The 18,451-nt window shown below is 39.4% G+C and overlaps 1 protein-coding gene across 5 annotated transcripts in view; it reads right to left on the reverse strand.

The window, feature by feature from the left end:
* NIPA2 (NIPA magnesium transporter 2) overlaps positions 1–18,214 on the reverse strand; it is a 32,567-nt gene extending 14,353 nt beyond the window's left edge. Inside the window, exons 1-2 of one of the 5 annotated variants that reach the window (XM_088145000.1) lie at positions 17,637–18,214; positions 17,131–17,222 (exon numbers count right to left, since the gene is read on the reverse strand). In XM_088145000.1, coding sequence (XP_088001126.1) covers positions 17,131–17,185 — 55 coding nt within the window. In that variant the 5' untranslated portion in view covers positions 17,186–17,222; positions 17,637–18,214. Of the gene's footprint in view, positions 1–56; positions 7,666–15,124; positions 15,173–17,130; positions 17,223–17,636 lie in introns of those variants that run through there. The other 4 variants (XM_088145003.1, XM_088145002.1, XM_088145004.1 and 1 more) reach the window with 4 other exon arrangements.
* Between the last annotated feature and the right edge of the window lie 237 nt (positions 18,215–18,451).

The following is an 18,451-nucleotide window of genomic DNA, read 5'->3' on the forward strand; positions in this document are numbered from 1 at the left end:
TACATCACTTGAATATTTTTATTAAACCAATATTCTTACAAAGAGCAGTACCTTACCTTGGTTACATTTTACAGACACCTTTTCAAGCCATTTGTCTTTCGTATTATTAATCAAAGAGGTGATGCTAAAAAAGAGAAATGCCAAACTCAACTCTACCACAAAGTTATTTTGTATATAATTCTCCCTATTTTTTTAAGATTGTATATGAGCAGATCTCATATATAGTATCATCTTCTCTAAGGTGTATAAAGTGATTAGAACACTATGTTCTCTTCCCCCCCGAAACAATAAAGTCCCTAAACTGTGTATATTGTTACTTCTGCCATGAAATTCACCCAAACACTGTACTGCACTGGCTTAGCTGCAATACATGGAAAGCTAAAACTAACTGGAATTCCAGGTTATATGATTATAGTTTAACCTTTAGTGAATAAACCAATTAAAGTAAGCTTCTCTGATTCAGTTATTTTTTAAAAAATATCTAGAGCCTGAATCAGCTAAAGTATCATGTTCAGCTATAACAGAATTTTGGTAACTCTGAAACTGAAAACATAAGCTCTAGTGTTCAAAATTCTCACTAGGAAACAAGGTTTAGTAACCCAGGCTCATTTCACAAAACATATTAGGCCATAATGGGTGGGGTATTTCATTTTGCAGGTTAAATGAACTTCACTCCTGAAACTTTTAAATCAGAGTATCAGCAATTTAACAAACCATGAGTTAGCACAATGCATGAACCAAGTCACTATGGACTGCATTAGTTTTGTATACATGTTGGAAATTATCATTTGGAAATGTGCACAATTCAGCTTGGCTAATTACACTCTGTTAGACTTTGTAGAGACAGTATCTGGGCAGTAAAGTCTCTGTGAGCATCAAGTTTCAAGTTTTCTACTCTATAAGAAAGGAATACATTTTCTATGGGATAAATTATATTTTTATTACATGTATTCTGATTCCTTTATGTTTAGAAATTGATATACCTTACTTACTTGTAATGCTGATATCTAACAAGATTTCAAAAGTCTGTATAATTGTAAGCTTTTGTTCATATTAACATAAAGACTTCTTTATGGCATTCGCTCATTCTTAAGTATGATTTCAAGTAAAAGGCAGAAGTTAATTTATCTGACTTTGTTAATTAATATAATTTGCATCCCCTTCATAGTTCACTGCCATGTCCTGGCGAAGGGGCTTGCGTAACTCAGTGAAGCCATGAGCTATACTGTGCAGGGCCACCCAAGACGGACAGATCATGACAGAGAGTTCTGACAAAATGTGGTCTGCTGGAGAAGGAAATGGCAACCCACTCCAGTATCCTTGCCAAGAAAACCCCATGGACAATGTCAGAAGGCTAAAAGATATGACACCGGAAGATGAGCCCCTCAGGTCGGAAGGTGTCCAATATGCTACTGGGGAAGAGCAGAGGGCAATTCCAAGTAGCTCCAGAAAGAGTGAAGCGGCTGGGCCAAAGCCGAAAGGACGTTCAGCTGTGGATGTATCTGGAAGCGAAAAGAAGGTCCGATGCTGTAAAGAACAATATTGTATAGGTACCTGGAATGTAAGATCTATGAATCAAGGCAAGCTGGATGTGGTCAGACATGAGATGACAAGATTGAACATCGACATCTTGGGAATCAATGAATTAAAATGGATGGGAATGGGTGAATTTAATTCAGGTGACCATTATATCTACTACTGTGGGCAAGAAACTCTTAGAAGACATGGAGTAGCCCTCATAGTTAATAAAAGAGTGGGAAAGGCAGTAATGGTGTACAACCTCAAAAACGACAGAATGATCTCAGTGCAAATCCAAGGCAAACCATTCAACATCACAGTCATCCAAGTCTATGCCCCAACCACTGATGCCAAAGAAGCTGAAGTTGACTGATTCTATGAAGACCTACAACACCTTCTAGAACTAGCACCAAAAAAAGATGTCCTTTTCATCATAGGGGATTGGAATGCTAAAGTAGGAAGTCAAAGAGTAATTGGAATAACAGGCAAGTTTGGCCTCGGAGTACAAAATGAAGCAGGGCAAAGGCTAATAGAGTTCTGTCAAGAGAACAAGCTGGTCATAGCAAACACTCTTTTCCAACAACACAAGAGACAACTCTACAAATGGACATCACCAGATGGTCAATACCGAAACCAGATTGATTATATACTTTGCAGCCAAAGATGGAGAAGCTCTATACAGACAGCAAAAACAAGACCAGGAGCTGACTGTGGCTCAGATCATGAGCTTCTTACTGCAAAATTTAGGCTTAAATTGAAGAATGTAGGGAAAACCACTAGACCATTCAGGTATGACTTAGATTGTATTCCTTGTGAGTACACAGTGAAAGCAATGAATAGATTTAGAGGATTAGATTTGGTAGACAGAGCGCCTGAAGAACTATGGACGGAGGTCCGTAACATTGTACAGGAGGCAGCAACTAAAACCATCCCAAAGAAAAAGAAATGCAAGAAAGCAAAATGGCTGTCTGATGAGGCTTTACAAATAGCTGTGGAAAGAAGGAATGTGAAAAGCAAGGGTGAAAGGGAAAGATATAAGCAACTGAATGCAGATTTCCAGAGAATAGCAAGGAGAGATAAGAAGGCCTTCTTAAATGAACAGTGCAAAGAAATCGAGGAAAACAATAGAATGGGGAAGACTAGAGATCTCTTCAAGAAAATTGGAGATATAAAAGGAACATTTAGCGCAAAGACGGGCATGATAAAGGACAAAAAAGGCAGGGACCTAACAGAAGTAGAAGAGATTAAGAAGAGGTGGCATGAATACACAGAAGAACTATATAAGAAAGATCTTAATGCCCCTGATGTCCATGCTGGTGTGGTCACTGACCTTGAGCCAGACATCCTAGAGAGTGAAGTCAAGTGGGCCTTAGGAAGCATTGCTAACAACAAAGCTAGTGGAGATGACAGTATTCCAGTTGAACTATTTAAAATACTAAAAGATAATGCTGTTAAAGTGTTGCACTCAATATGCCAACAAGTTTGGAAAACTCAACAGTGGCCACGGGATTGGAAAAGGTCAGTTTATGTTCCAATTCCAAAGAAGGGCAATGCCAAAGAATGCTCAAACTACCACACAATTGTGCTCATTTCACATGCTAACAAGGTCAAAATCCTACAAGTTAGGCTTCAGCAGTACGAGAACCAAGAACTACCAGATGTGCAAGCTGGGTTTCGAAGAGGCAGAGGAACTAGAGATCAAATTGCCAACATTTGCTGGATCATGGAGAAAGCATGAGAGTTCCAGAAAAACATCTACTTCTGCTTCATTGACTATGCAAAAGCCTTTGATTGTGTGGATCACAACAAACTGCGGCAAATTTATTTATTTATTTATTAAACTTGTATGCCTCCCATCTCCCCCAATGGGTGACTCTGGGCGGCTCACAATAACAAAAAAGAACAAACACACCAATCCCTCCAACAGTGACTAAAATCCATAAATAATTAAAATACAAACATACATTTAAAAAAATGTCCTAAAGTCCTTTAAATTCTTAAAGAGATGGGGGTACCAGACCACCTTACCTGTCTCCTGAGAAATCTGTATGTGGGCCAAGAGGCAAGAGTTAGAACCGGTCATGGGACAACCAATTGGTTCAAAATATGGAAAGGAGTACAAGGCTGTATACTGACACCCTGCTCATTTAACTTATATGCAGAGTACATCGTGAGAAATGCCAGGCTAGAAGAATCACAAGCCAGAATTAAGATTGCAGGGGGAAATATCAACCACCTCAGATATGCAGGCGATAACACCCTAATGGCAGAAAGTGAAGAAGAACTAAAGAGCCTCTTGATAAGGGTGAAAGAAGAGAGTGCAAAAACTGGCTTGAAACTCAACGTTTGAAAAAAACTAAGATCCTGGCATCTGGACGCATCAATTCCTGGCAAATAGAAGGGGTAGAAATGGAAGCATTTTATTTACTTGGGCTCCAAGATCACTGCAGACAGACTGCATCCATGAAATTAAAAGACGCTTGCTCCTTGGGAGGAAAGCTATGGCAAACCTAGACAGCATATTAAAAAGCAGAGACATCACTTTGCCGAAAAAGGTCCGCATAATCAAAGCTATGGTTTTTCCAGTAGCAATGTAGGGCTGTGAGAGCTGGACCATAAGGAAGGCTGAGCACCAAAGAATTGATGCCTTTGAATTGTGGTGCTGGAGAAGACTCTTAGGAGCCCCTTGGACTGCTAGAAGGTCAAACCAGTCAATCCTAAAGGAAATCAACCCTGACTGCTCATTGGAAGGATTGATACTGAAGCTCGAGCTCAGATACTTTGGCCGCTTAATGCGAAGAGAGGACTCTTTGGAAAAGGCCCTGATACTGGGAAAGATTGAAGGTAAAAGGAGGAGAAGGGGACAGCAGAGGATGAGATGGTTCGATAGCATCACTGGAGCAATGAACATGAAACTGAGCAAACTCTGGGAGGCACTGAAGGATAGGAAGGCCTGGCACGATGTGGTTCATGGGGTCACGAAGAGTCGGACACGACTTAACGACTGAGCAACAAAAATAATTTGCATAGCTAGTGATGCACAGATTCATGTTGTACCTGTGAATATTCCAGCTGAATGGCTAAAAGGTCCAATATTGCTATCTTAATTTCATAAAATAAACTTTCCTTAGACCTGAGATGAATTAAACCTCAAAGACAAACTTAAGAGCTATTTTTTGTTTAAGACCTTCAGGAGTTTGACACAAATTGTTCTATGAAAAGTAGCTAGTGACAGTGTACTGGTTGATTGATTAGGTGTCATCAAGTTAGTGTCAACACTTAGCAACCACGTAGATAGGATGATTCATTCCCAACCTGGCCCTTTAGATCTTCCAAAGATGCACCCATCACCACTGTAATGAAATCCATCTACCTTGTTACTGGTCATCCTCTTTTCTTTCCTTCCACCTTTGCCTGCAGTATGAGCTTCTCAAGGGAGCTGGGTCTTCGCATAATGTGCCCAAAATATGATAATCTAGGCCTTGTCATTTGTGCTTCAGGTGGATTGATTTGTTCTACAATCCATTTATTTATTTTCTTAGCTATCCATGGTATTTTCAAAGAGTCTTCTCCAACACCAAAGTTCAAAAGCATCAATACTCTTTCCATCCTGCTTCTTCAGAATCTAACTTTTGCTTTTATAGAGTATCAAAGAGAAAACCATTGTCTGTGTGATTCTGACCTTTGTAAGTATAGACACATCACAGCATTTTCAGCTATCAGAGTTGTGTCACTGGCATACTGCCAGTTATTGTTTCTTTTTCCAATTTCAGAATCATGTTCATCTTCCTCCAATCCAGCCTCTCTCAATGTATATTCAATATACACATTGAGAGGGAGAGTATACAGCCTTGTCTCACTCCTTTGTCAATCTGGAGCTGGTCTATTTCACCTGGTTTTATCTGGACTGGGATTTCTCGTCCTATACTTAGGTTTCACATGAGGACGAGATGATGATTATTTCCTAAGCACATTCTACAGCTTGACATGGCCAACACAATCACTTTCAATAATCAATTAAGCACATATTGACTTCTTTTGGGCATTCTTTGGCTTTCTCAATTATCCAGTGTGCATCAACAATAACATCTCTGGTTCCTCAGCCTTTTCTAATACCAGCCAGAACATCTAGCATTTTCCTTTCCATGCATATTTGTAATCTGTATTAAATGATCCAAAGCATTATTTCACCAGCATGTGAAATTAAAGATATTGTATAATAGTCTGCACATGCTGCACATTTCTTTAGCAATGATATACAGTCCAGGTTTGAAACTTGCCATAACAATTTCATGAGAGCCAGTTTGGTGCAGTGGTTAAGGTGCTGAACTAGAAACCAGGAGACTGTGAGTTCTAGGCCTTCCATAGGCATGAAAGCTGGCTGGGTGACTTTGGGCCAGTCACTCTCTCTCAGCCCAACCCACCTCACAGGGTTGTTGTTGTGGGGAAAATAGAAGGCAGGAGTATCAGGTATGTTTACTGCCTTGAGTTATATATAAAAAAGGCAGGATAAAAATATAATAACTTCTGCATTTATAAAGGAATGTAAGGATAACAAATAAGCTATTAAAGGAAGAAAAATGACAACTCTGTCCTGGGAAAGTGGAAAGTTTGAGAAAGAAACTCAAAATAAGTCTGCCATAATTATGTTTAGTATAAGATGGAACACAGAGAAACTCTGGAACATTTTCCAGATTCTATTATACCCTACAATAATGAAGTAGCATTCCTGTAATCTTTGCAGTGTTTGTTTTCTGACTTGGCCTACCTCAGGCTGACATTAAGCCATATGAGTAAAATCCATTTATATAGTGCAGGCAGTGTTATTCAATTGGTTGCAAATAAATCATACAAACTACAGTGCATAAGTACCAAAACATATCTAATGAAACTTCCGAGATTTTTTTAAGCTGTCAATTATATATAGTCCAGATATATTTCATGAGTAATGATGATACATGAGGAAGTAATAATACCAAAAAAGAGTTGTAACTCAGAGACAGAAAATCTACTTTACATGCAGAAGGGCCTTGGTTCAAAACCTGCTGTCTCCAGGTAGAACTCAAAAAATAGTATCATAAACTATGATAAGTATAACCACTGAATTTCTATAGGTGGATTGAGATCCATAAGTAGGTTGCAATTCAACTTCTGCTGGATTTCTGCACTTCTGACAACACTTTTGTGAAGATGATGGTCTCTCCCTCTGAAAACTGAATATCCACCAATAGGGCTGTTTGCTTCTTCCCATTGCCATGGAATTAGAGGAAACAAGCAATGGAAGTCCAGATGGAGGAGGAACAGCCTACTTACTGGTAATTTCAAGTTTATATTTCTTTAATTCATTCAATGTCTGGCTACCTTTCATTTGGCTCAGAAGCTGCAGCAGATGCATAATATGATAGCCCAGATTACTAAGTGGGGTGCCTGCTGTATCCATGTTGCAGCAACCATGATGGCTTCCAACTAGCTACTGAATCATTACCATGGTTTTGCCTATAATGTATGAGTCCTAAACAACGTAGGATGATCAGGACACCTAACAGACTATCTTTGCCATTGCAGGCGTGGTTGATTGCTGAGAACCTACCTAGAACCAGAGTAATGCTATGGTTACTTGTATATAGGCTCTCTCAGTGGTGGTACTTACACTCTGCAATGCTTTCTCCCATAAAATTCAGATGGGAGAACTTTAGACGGATATTCCCCTCCTCCAGACAGTGTTGGATAGCAGGCAAGGGAAAAGAAAATTAAGAACAGAAACAAAACTATTTTGATATCCTGTAACTAAGCCCATCCATGAAATCTGACTGTACATTTCACTTGGTGCAGAGAGTTTTTTCTTTGTTCCTCAAGATCTCTTTGAGGAAAGTCTCAATGGGAATACTAAGAAAGGAACCTGAGAAGAACAATAAAGGGACACTTGAATTTGAAGCATAGATGGAAGCACCTGTTTAAAGTAGCACTTTATTCAGGCAATTAAGCAATCTGCTGACCAAAGCAGCTGGATGAATCAGTGTTAGTAACCTTACTTTCCAAGCCAAGGTAATACCTCAAAGCAATCACTGAAGCAACATTTCTCATAGCTCTACTAAGTACTCTCTTCTAACACACAATTTCCAGGCATTTCCTTATCTACCAAAAAGTCAGGAATCTGGTAGCACATTTTGGTAGCTACCAGATTCCTGATTTATTTATTTTTGCCATTATAGACTAACACAGCTCTTTTGCTACCTATCTGCCAAGGCTTATTTGTTTCCATTTTTTTCCTGTTGTTGGCAATGCCAGTTCTTCCACTTGTATTTACCCCACTGCAGATCACCCCAGTTTAAAAAAGACATTGACCAACTGGAGTCCAGAGAAGGGCTACCAAGATGGTGAAAGGATTGGAAACCAAGTCTTAAGTTTAGCTTGCAGAAGAGAAGGTTGAGATAGCTGTTAAATATCTGAAGGACTGTCACATTGTAAAGAGTTTGGATTTATTTTCACTTGCTCCAGAGGGTAAGACTAGAACTAACAGGACAAAAGTTCAAGGATGTAGATACAAATTAGATATTAGGAAGAAGTTTCTGACAGTAAGAGCTGTCAGTCAGTGGAATAGATTACTGCATAGAATGATTTCTTCCCCTTCACTGGTTTTCAAACAGAGGCTAGATCATCATTTATCAAGAATGGTGTAGTGCAGAAGGTTGGACTTGATTACCTTTTGGATCCCTTCCAATTCTATAATTCTACAATCAAATAAACTGCCATTCTGCTCATCAGATGAAAAGGGCTTCCATTCTCTTACTAGACAGCTCAATTCTCACTCTTATGTGAACTCTTAAATGAGAGTTCATATGAGAAAATGTAAGGCCAATCCTAGTACACTGGATTTGCAACACGACTTAAGTTTGGATTATGTGATGCTGCTACTGGTTTTTTAATTAGTAAGAGTATGTACTGCCTTAAAAAATAAGGCAATTAATGCTTTTAACCCATTCAAAACAGAATATATATCTGTGGTTATCCATGACTGCTCAACAAACGTATTTTCTTTTATGGAAAAGAAGAGTTAATCTTTTTTTACTTTCTTCTTGCTCTCTGTCCCAAACAATTAGCTCAATTACATTCAGGAAGAGGCATCCTTGCTTCTTCCTAACTAAATAATTCATTTTTGCTGCTGATTTTAATACATTGTCCCCAAACAAAAAACATGAGCATAAAAAAAAAAAAAAAGCTGTTAAAGCTTGTGTAACTTAGAAGCCTGTGCAATGATCTCTTATGAAATCTGGCATAGGTTCTCTTATAATATTCTAAATTTCATACACATTTCTTCCTGCTCTGATACTTTTTCCCATGCTAAATAAAGGTATGTAAAGGCTCTAGCTTTCCCAAGTAACATTCAGCAAGTTAGGACAAACTATACCAAGGTAGATTTTATTACTTTCCTAGACTCCAAGAGTCTAGTTTTGACACAGACTGGGATGCACACCATTTATAGATTTTTAATATAGAACATGGGAAAGTACAGTAAAAACGATTTTCCTTCCTCCCAGGATGCACAGACTCTAATTCTTATGGCTGAGCTTTGACTACAGACAGTTTGAAGTGGGTTTCATGTTGTAAATGTTGACAAGTTGAACATTTCTGATGTAAGCAATATGGAGCAAAGCACACTCCCTGATTCAGTATAAGGCTGCTTCTTTTAATTAATTATAGTATACAAAAATGTGAGTTTTTCTTCAAGCTGTGTAAATGGGACAATATGCACTTCAGCTTTAAATATGTATACAGGTCCATACAAAGGCATGCATGTTTGGTTATGTGCTAGCATTGTCATTGATTATGGCATTAAAAAGTCTACATGACAAGCCATTAAGATATTTAGACATGGAACAACCATTTAATCTTATTAGTCATATTGACTTCAGATGTGTAATTTGCATTAATATTTCATAGCTTTGATGTACAATAATGCAGCAACACTAACATACAAACACTGTAATATCTGAATGTGACATGTACAGTCGTGTGAAAAAGAAAGTACACCTTCTTTGAGTCCTATGGTTTTACGTATCAGGACATAATAAGAATCATCTGGTCCTTAGCAGTTCTCAAAAGTAGGTAAATACAACCTCAGATGAACAACAACACATGACATATTACACCACATCATTTATTTTACAAAAAAGCAAGCCAAAATGGAGAAGCCATGTGTGAAAAACTAAGTACACCTTATGATGCAATAGCTTGTAGAACCACCTTTGGTGGCAATAACTTGAAGTAATCATTTTCTGTATGACTGTGATGGAATGGTTTGGTGAAGGCCACACTTGGGGAGATAAGCATTTCCTTAGCCCCCAGCAGGAGCCTTGTTGTAGATTTCCTGATGTGCTTGGGATCGTTGTCCTGTTGCGTGACCCAATGTCGGCCAAGCTTTAGCTGTCAGATAGATAGCCTCACATTTGACTCTAGAATACTTTGGTATACAGAGGAGTTCATGGTCGACTCAAAGACTGCAAGATGCCCAGGTCCTGCAGCTGCAAAATAAGCCCAAATCATCAACCCTCCACCACCATGCTTGATGGTTGGTATGAGAACTTTGTGCTAATATGTTTGGTTTTCGTCAAACGTGGTGCTGTGCATTATGGCCAAACATCTCCACTTTGGTCTCGTCTTTCCAAAGGACAGTGTTCCAGAAGTCTTGTGATTTGTTCAGATGCAACTTTGCAAACCTAAGTCATGCTGCCATGTTCTTTTTAGAGAGAAGAGGCTTTCTCCTGGCAACCCTTCCAAACAAATCATATTTGTTCAATCTTTTTCTAATTGTACTGTCATGAACTGTAACATTTAACATGCTGAGGCCTGTAGATGTAACTTTTGGATTTTTGCAATTTCTGTGAGCATTGCACGGTCTGACCTTGGGGTGAATTTGCTGGGATGTCCACTCCTGGGAAGATTGGCAGCTGTCTTTAATGTTTTCCACTTGTGAATAATCTTCCTCACTGCAGAATGATGGACTTTAAATTGTTTGGAAATAGCCTTATAACCCATCCCAGATTGATGGGCAGCAACAATGGCTTCTCTAAGATCACTGCTGATGTCTTTACTCTTTGGCATTGCAGTAACACACGCCTCAATGCTCAAGACAAGCAAACTCCTAAAACTTTGGCTTTTATAGAGGTAGTCACACTTGCTGATGATCAATTTGATCAAGGGCATTTGATTAGCAGCACCTGGCTGCTACTTAGCCTCTTCATACCTATGGAAGCAGTAAGGGTATACTTAGTTTTTCACACATGGCTTCTCCATTTTGGCTTTCTTTTTGTAAAATAAATGACATGGTATAATATGTCATGTTGTTCATCTGAAGTTTATTTACCTACTTTTGAGAACTGCTAAGGACCAGATGATTTTTATTATATCCTGATACATAAAACCATAGAACTCAAAGAGGGTGTACTTTCTTTTTCACATGACTGTATACATTTCAAGATAAAAGTATTACTGTAATTCAACATTCTATATTCATATAATATATATATAGAGAGAGAGAGAAAGAGAGAAAGAAAGTAGTAGTAGTAGTAGTAGTACATACCAGGTGTACCAAAGGTCAGGCCCCATAGGCCAATCACAATATGTTTTATTAATTTTTTTCCCCAGAGAAAATGTTATTGTACTTAGGAATGTTCAAAAGTCATGCATCAAACAAGTGAGGAAGTGTTTAGAAGAAAATGACAACCAATTCAAACATTTAATGTAATTTCTATAACAAATTGTCTATAGGGCCTGACTTTGGGTACATACACCTACACATAGACATAAACACACATACATATACGCAGTTGCTGAGAGTCAACACTGACTTGATGGCACTTCATCAATATACAGTACAGTAAAGATAGCATATATTCATAGTCACACCCTAACTACTTATTTTTAAAAACAAATATTAAATATGTCTCCATATATAAGTTTCGAAACAAGAAAAGTTTTTCAAACCAGGCTTCCAAAGTTGTCTCGGTCTTTGAATCTGAATGTGCCATGACATTAATTGCAATCTACTGCATTGTTTACAAGCTGTACTGAAGTACTCCCAATATACAAACTAGTAATCAGCATTACTGTTCAAAAGCCCTGTGAGGAATATTATCCTCCTAAACATTCTTACTCATCCTACATCATAAAGGTAGAATATTAGCATTTTAACATTCTACCTTTATGATCTCTAAGAATATTTTCCCTTTGACTTTTAGCCATCCTTTACTAAAGTTCAACAGCTACTAATGATGGCTATAAAAAGCGTTTTGTGTATGGTTAGAGTCCAACCATTTGATTTCACAAGGTATTGATTCCCCAAGATTAATACTGCCTCCTTCCAGCTCTATTTTATTTCTTGCCTTCCAAACAATGTTTGCTTAGCCTGAAGAAAATCTTAAGATTACTGCAGAGTATCTCCTGTGAGAGGGTAGGGCTACTTCATGGATAAAGACATGCCTTCAGATAGTGTAAAGTTTTATTCACCATGTGGTTTCCTCTAAATGTGAGATCTGCACTCTGTGTCCGTGGATGTTTTATTTGGTGCTGGCCAAGCTTCTGATTATCTTTATTCATGCCAGTCTCCAATAGCGTTTTATTTCAGAGTTTCACTTTAGGCCTCATGATATTACCAAAAAATTAAAACAATAAACAACGTTGATGGTTTTAAGTTTCCTGGAGATCTGGCACATGGGTGATAGTATTTTGCCTTGTTGTGTGGGTACAGGAAAGAGGTATTTGTCCTGGTTTGTTACTGTTCATGCATGTTTCTCTCAGTGTCCCTTTTTGAAATTTTATGTTCTTTAATTGGAACAAATTTATCATTTGGGAAATCAAGCCCATCTTCAAGGCCCATTTCTTTACTCTTTTTTCTTGATCCTATCAGGTATGGTACAGAAACCTGAGCTCAAAAACAATGGTTTTGTATTTTGAAAATCAGACTCATTTCTGCCTTTTAAATTGTTCTTGAGCAAAATAGTTTTCATTCAGTCTCACTTATTTGCTTCATGGAAATAAGTTTCTCAATATCCATTATACAGCCATTTTATGAGTATCTGTAAGCATTTCAAATGTGCTTACAAGTTCATAAAATTGTGGTTCCCTGCTCTAAATATTACCTTAACTATTGGAAAATCCAAATACCACTAACTGCTATCATGCTGGCTAGACTAATAGTAATGAGCCCAAAATATCTCAAGGACCCCAGGATACTATTTTCTAACCTACATAATCTGTTGTGAATCAAGTGACAAATCAAAATGAATAACATTCACATAAATACACCTGATGTATTTCTAGTTCTTCCACTCCAGACTCTTCATGAGTAACACCTCCCTTAAAGCTTTTGTACCATTTGTAATTCCTTTTTTATGTGTACAATCAAGTCACTTTTGATCCCTGGTGACTGCCTGGACAAGTCCCTGCATTTTGCTTGGTAAGATTTCAGAAGTGGTTTGTCATTGCCTTCTTCTTAGGGCTGAGAGAGAGGGATTGGCCCAAGGTGGGCTTGTGTCTAAGGCAGGACTAGAACTCATAGTCTCCTGGGTTCTAGCCTGGTGCCTTTAATCACTGCACCAAACCAGCTCTCATAAACCCTCTACAGGTGGTCCTTGTTTAACAACCACTTGCTCAGCAACCATTCAAACTTGCGATGGCGCTGAGCAAGTGATAGTTATGATGGGTTCTCAAAGTTCTGGCCATCACAGTGCCTCCGCAACCACGATTCAGGTGCATAGCAACTGGCCAGGATTTCTGGCGTCAGAGTCCTGTAGTCACGTGATCATGAATTGCGACCTTCCCTGCCAGCTTCCCACAAGCAAAGTCAATGGGGAAGCCAGAAGTCATGATCACAGGAGGTCCTTGCTTAATGGCCTGTGCAGTTTTTACTTAACAATGGTAACTGGGGGTGGCCGGAACTGCCATCATGAAGAGGTGTCATCATGTGATGTTATGTTTTACAAACACATTGCTTAGCAACAGAAATTCCAGTCCTAATTATCATCATTAAGTGAGGAATACCTGTACTTTACTTGAAACAGATTATGGAAAGAACTATTAAAAAACATGTTGTCTAGCAGTTTTAAAACAAACACTATGTTTACATTAATGTGTTCCATTAAAAGAATTTTTATCCAGATGCAAAGTTTACGCCATTGGGCAAAATGACGATATACAGAAATGTTGCCCTTTAATTTTCTGGTATCTCTATGAAGATTAACTTAGCATTTTTATAAAGCCATTGTACTTCAATTGCTTAAAACTTGCAACTTTATCTTAACAAAGCAACTTTTGTCTGGGTATGGTAGAAAGTTACAGAAAGCAATTCATGAGTGTCACGTGATATTATTTATAAGCTCTATTACCACTGAAGGACTGTGGGACCATTACAGATGTAACAGGCTGTATAATGAATTGCTCTTCCTATCTCATTTTTATAATACCAGAATTTTATGCTATAACAAGAATATTGTTGTTCATATGAAATGTTTGAAATGTCACATGGGTATGGTTGATTTTATGTCATATATAAAATCTACCTACAAAATTATTAATAGTACAGCATTAGTAAAGTAGCATACAGAAAGTACTTGTGCAGATTAACAAGAAAAATTTGAAGTAGAAAGTCTGAAATCATCAAATAAACCTAAATTTCTATTAGGTAACTGAATTGATTGTTTGAGAGCTGTTAAAACATGCTTTCCCTGCTTGTATATCTGAGTAACCAGGTTGGTATGCCTAACAACTCAGCCAGCTTCCTCAAACTCAATCTCCAGAATGAAGTTTGTCTCTCCATCATTCCTCCTACAATGGCCATCCCACAATATTGATTTCCAAATGCTGCACTGTGATATGGGTAAAGACAATCCTTTAACTGTTGTTATTCTGAGACAATTTTGATTCAGAAACTTCTTAATTTACTGCAAATTCAGTAATTTATCAATACATTCTGAACTACCTTTGACCCAGTCCTGTATTATTTTATTCAGACTCATTTGGTCTCCTCAAAGTTCTGGAAGATCTACTTATGCATTTAGCTTTTAGAGCTTGAGGACTGCAGATCAGCAACACCTCATTTAGATTTAAATTCAATTTATGTAGCCTCAGTCAGTTGCACAAAGCCTCCAGACACTCATTCAAGTCCAAGACAAATGTTCCCAAATGATTAATAAAAGGAATATAATCAAGTGTGCTCAGTATATGGCAACACCCAATTTACAATGAGTGTTTGTTTGGACAAAAAGGTGGAGTATAAATCAAATAAGTAAATACATTGTAAAGTTCCAGATAATTTCTTTCAATGGTTTCATATAATATAGATAATAAGAGTATCAGCAATAATACTGGGAAATCCACAGATAAAATGAGCCTGCTAATGACCATTTAAACCACCAATCAAATCAAAAATAGCATTGTCCCTTCAGCATAACTGGCTGAAAATTAGGCATGCTCTAATTTTCATTCTCTAGAAGTTTCTCATGTGTGCTTTCTCACACAGACACACACACACACACACACTTTTCAGTCTGTATTTTTTATTAAAAAACAAATCTATAGCTGATAAAAAGGGTGATATATTGCTACTCACTTTTGCTTTGCAAGTCTCATGATAAATCCAAAGGGCTGATACTTATGACTAGAAAACAACAAGGAACATACAGAAGTTCTAACACTGAATATATAATGCACTGTGTACACTTTACATACATATGCACAATTTGGGGGTCCTTCTGGACTCAAATAGCAGGTGGAAGTCATGGCCATGGGGTGCTTTGCACAGGTTCATCTTTTGTAACAATTGTGCCCATTCCTGGACTGGGAGGCCTTGCTCATGGTGTTCATGCCTTAGTCACCTCCTGTTTGCATTACTGCAATGTGCTGCTGTGGAGATGCCTTTAAAGTATTCTTGGAAGCTGCAGCTGGTACAGAATGCAACAGCACAATTTTTTATTTTTTTTCATTATACCCATGTGACACTGCTGCTCCATGAGTTGCACTGGCTTTCAGTAAGAAAATTCAGGTGCTGGTTATCACCTATAAATCCCCAGGTGGCATAAGGCTATCTGCAGGACTACCTTTCTCCCACTGTCTCTCTTGCCCCACCAGATTTAGCAGAGAGGGCACGCTCTAAATTCCTACTATCAAACGCTCACCTTGTTGGACCCCAGAGTTGTGCCTTGTCAATGGCAGCACCTGCCTTATGAAACAGCATCTCCCTGAAGATCTGAATGGCCCTGACCCAGTCAGCCTTTTGCAAGTTGTTGAAGTCCTGTCTGTTTCCCCAGGCATTTGGATCAGGAGGTTAGGTGAGCTCTGCTGCTGTTGATGTGGTTTTTTATCAATGGAGTTGTTTTATCTTTGGGTGCCAGAGGTTGTATGCTCTTTTAATCTTTGTATACCACCCAGAGTCACCACTGTGAAATGGGCAGCCATAATCATATAAAATAAGTAAACTCTGTACACGCATGCATGGATTAGAGTATAATAAAGAAGTTGGGACTGGACTCAAGACTCTGGCTATGTGAACTTCTTTATAAAAGCCAGAGCAGAATTAAATTAGTTCTTTTCCCAAATTCAAATAAGCACAGAGACAGATTTAAGATCTAAAATCAGTCTGGTTCTTTATTCATGCTTTTTTGCTATAAATGCATGAAGGACAACTCCATGGTAGTTTCATATTCAAATATGTACCAATACACATTATTTCTATTTCTGCTACATATTATTTTGAATATTTATGATTTCTGTTTTATCACTAGGTGATAAAATAATTTACTACATTAAAGCTGTAAGATCAAATTCTTAAAAAAAAAATTTAGAAACTACTGGTGGAGCCAAGCCCACAGAGTAAAAGATTGGAGATGTCCCATGTCCTCTCCCAGAAGCTCTCTAGGCATTCACAACCTGGTCCTAGCTTCCTGTCTTGGTGTAGCAGCTTGGCGTTTCCACCAGTATCTTCCGAGGAAAGCCTTTACTTGGCATCCTTCCCCCTAACTTGGTGTGTGAATTAGACAGGGATCTCGCAGTCTGTGCATCTTACCAGCAGGTAGAAGGAAAAGAAACTGATAAAGAATGAAATAATTACTATAGCACCATCTCCTCACCCTGTAGCATGAGGTATATAACTAGAGAAATCATGTCCTATTCCTTTGGGTGTTGGACGAATCTCACAAGTAATAAAAAGGAGACCTTATTTTTTTAAGAAAAGAAAACAGAATGGAAAAATTTCTTTTTAGCTTCAGGTAGTCACATGTAAAACATTCAGCGACGAGAACCTAAAAATGTAGGGCTGCTCAAAACACAGACAGCAATTTAAAAAGGATCTACAAAGGAAAAAGATAAATGAATATATAAGGTTATGGGTTGATCACAAAACGTTAGATCTGCTACTAATATAAAAGCAATTTTGTTATGAAAAGCTGCCAGTTGGATAAGAACACACGCTTTACAGAGCATGTAGAGAAAACAAATATTAGGGACAAGAAAGCATTGTAAGGCCATCCATAATCATTCTAGACTTGGCTGGCTTTTAAATCCAATAAACTAATAACTAGCTGACACACAAAATAAATTAACATGAACTTCTTGGCTTACCTTTTCCTTTAAAGAATAAACAAATCTTGGAACAGATGGTACCACTAATCCACATTAAATTATTTCAAGTATTCTGATGAAAACTAAGTGAGCTAGGAGAAAAAAAAAACAATTCCAAACCTTGCAGATAAACTTTTCTGCTCTCTTGTCCTTGTTTATTCTTTACAATTTAAATGGTTAAATCCCAAAACCATTACCAAATCCTTGCATGCATGGTCCCTGAAAACTAAATTTTTAGTCCCAGATAGGCATATTGCAACCGCGGTATATTTACAAATCAAAAAAAGACGGGTGGGATACTCCGAAGAGGAAGCAAAAAAAAGCGGGGGGGGGGGGCCAATCTGCAATTCCATGAAGCTCTGGCCAGCGGACCTAGGAAGATGAAGCCTAGACGGCACGAGCCCGCTTAAACTGCATCGAGGCACCGAAGCCACCTCCCCCAAACTAGTACTCTCCTAATATTCCAGACTAGGATGGCTGTCGATCTTGACGGCAGAAAATCGTACCTGGAAGCCCAGATCGAATAAAGGTGCTGGTCTGTCTTTAAAAAACCCGCCACCGTCTGCGTTACCCCAGCCCTCTTCGCGCGCCTCTTCTAACTTCTACACGGCGCCTATTACGCGCACTTCTCAAGGCGCAGCAGTCAGCAGGCATCCAGGACTGAACCACACCGAGGCCACTCGGGGCTCAGGCTGGGGGGGAAGCAGGCCGGCCGACCCGCTCCCCGCAGCACCGCCTTCCGAGGTGCGACTTCTTTTTTGCGCGAGAGAGTGAGGAAGAAGGAATCAGTTGCTCGGGGCGAAGTTCCCTTCCGCGGCAGCGCCTCCCTCTCACATCCCGTGCGCTCCGAGAGGGGCTGCGGCCGCTGCAGCCGCAGGAAGACGGCCACGACCAGCACCAGCACCGGGGGACGGGAAAGCGGAGGGACCTTCCCAAACACGCGCCGTCGCCATGGAGATCCCCCCTCAGGTGGCCCCGGCGCTGCGCACCGCCATCACTCTCCGCGGGCGCCACCGCTAACCCGCGCAGCTCTTGCCGTTCCCCCCGCCCTGCTCACACCGGCCGCGGCCGGAAAAGGCGGAGCGAGAAAAACAAACGGTTTGGCGGAAGCTGCCTAGTCCGGGATGGAGTCACGTTGCCGTTTGCTCCTCCTCTTTCCCCCTCAAAGTGGGCTGCGTGGGCGAAAGCGCGGGGTGGCTCTGTTTGGGCGCTGCTGCGGGCGCGTGGTCTGCCGCTGCTCTGCCTGAAAGTGGTGGGAGTGGTACTGAAATGCGACGCGCCGTCTGGCTCTAGCTTGGGGGAGGGTTACCTTTGCGTGGCA

Source organism: Python bivittatus, unplaced genomic scaffold (genome assembly GCF_059951505.1).
Source record: "Python bivittatus isolate LINGU-HERP-01145 unplaced genomic scaffold, Pbiv_v1 ctg000350_np1212, whole genome shotgun sequence".
NCBI lineage: Eukaryota > Metazoa > Chordata > Lepidosauria > Squamata > Pythonidae > Python > Python bivittatus.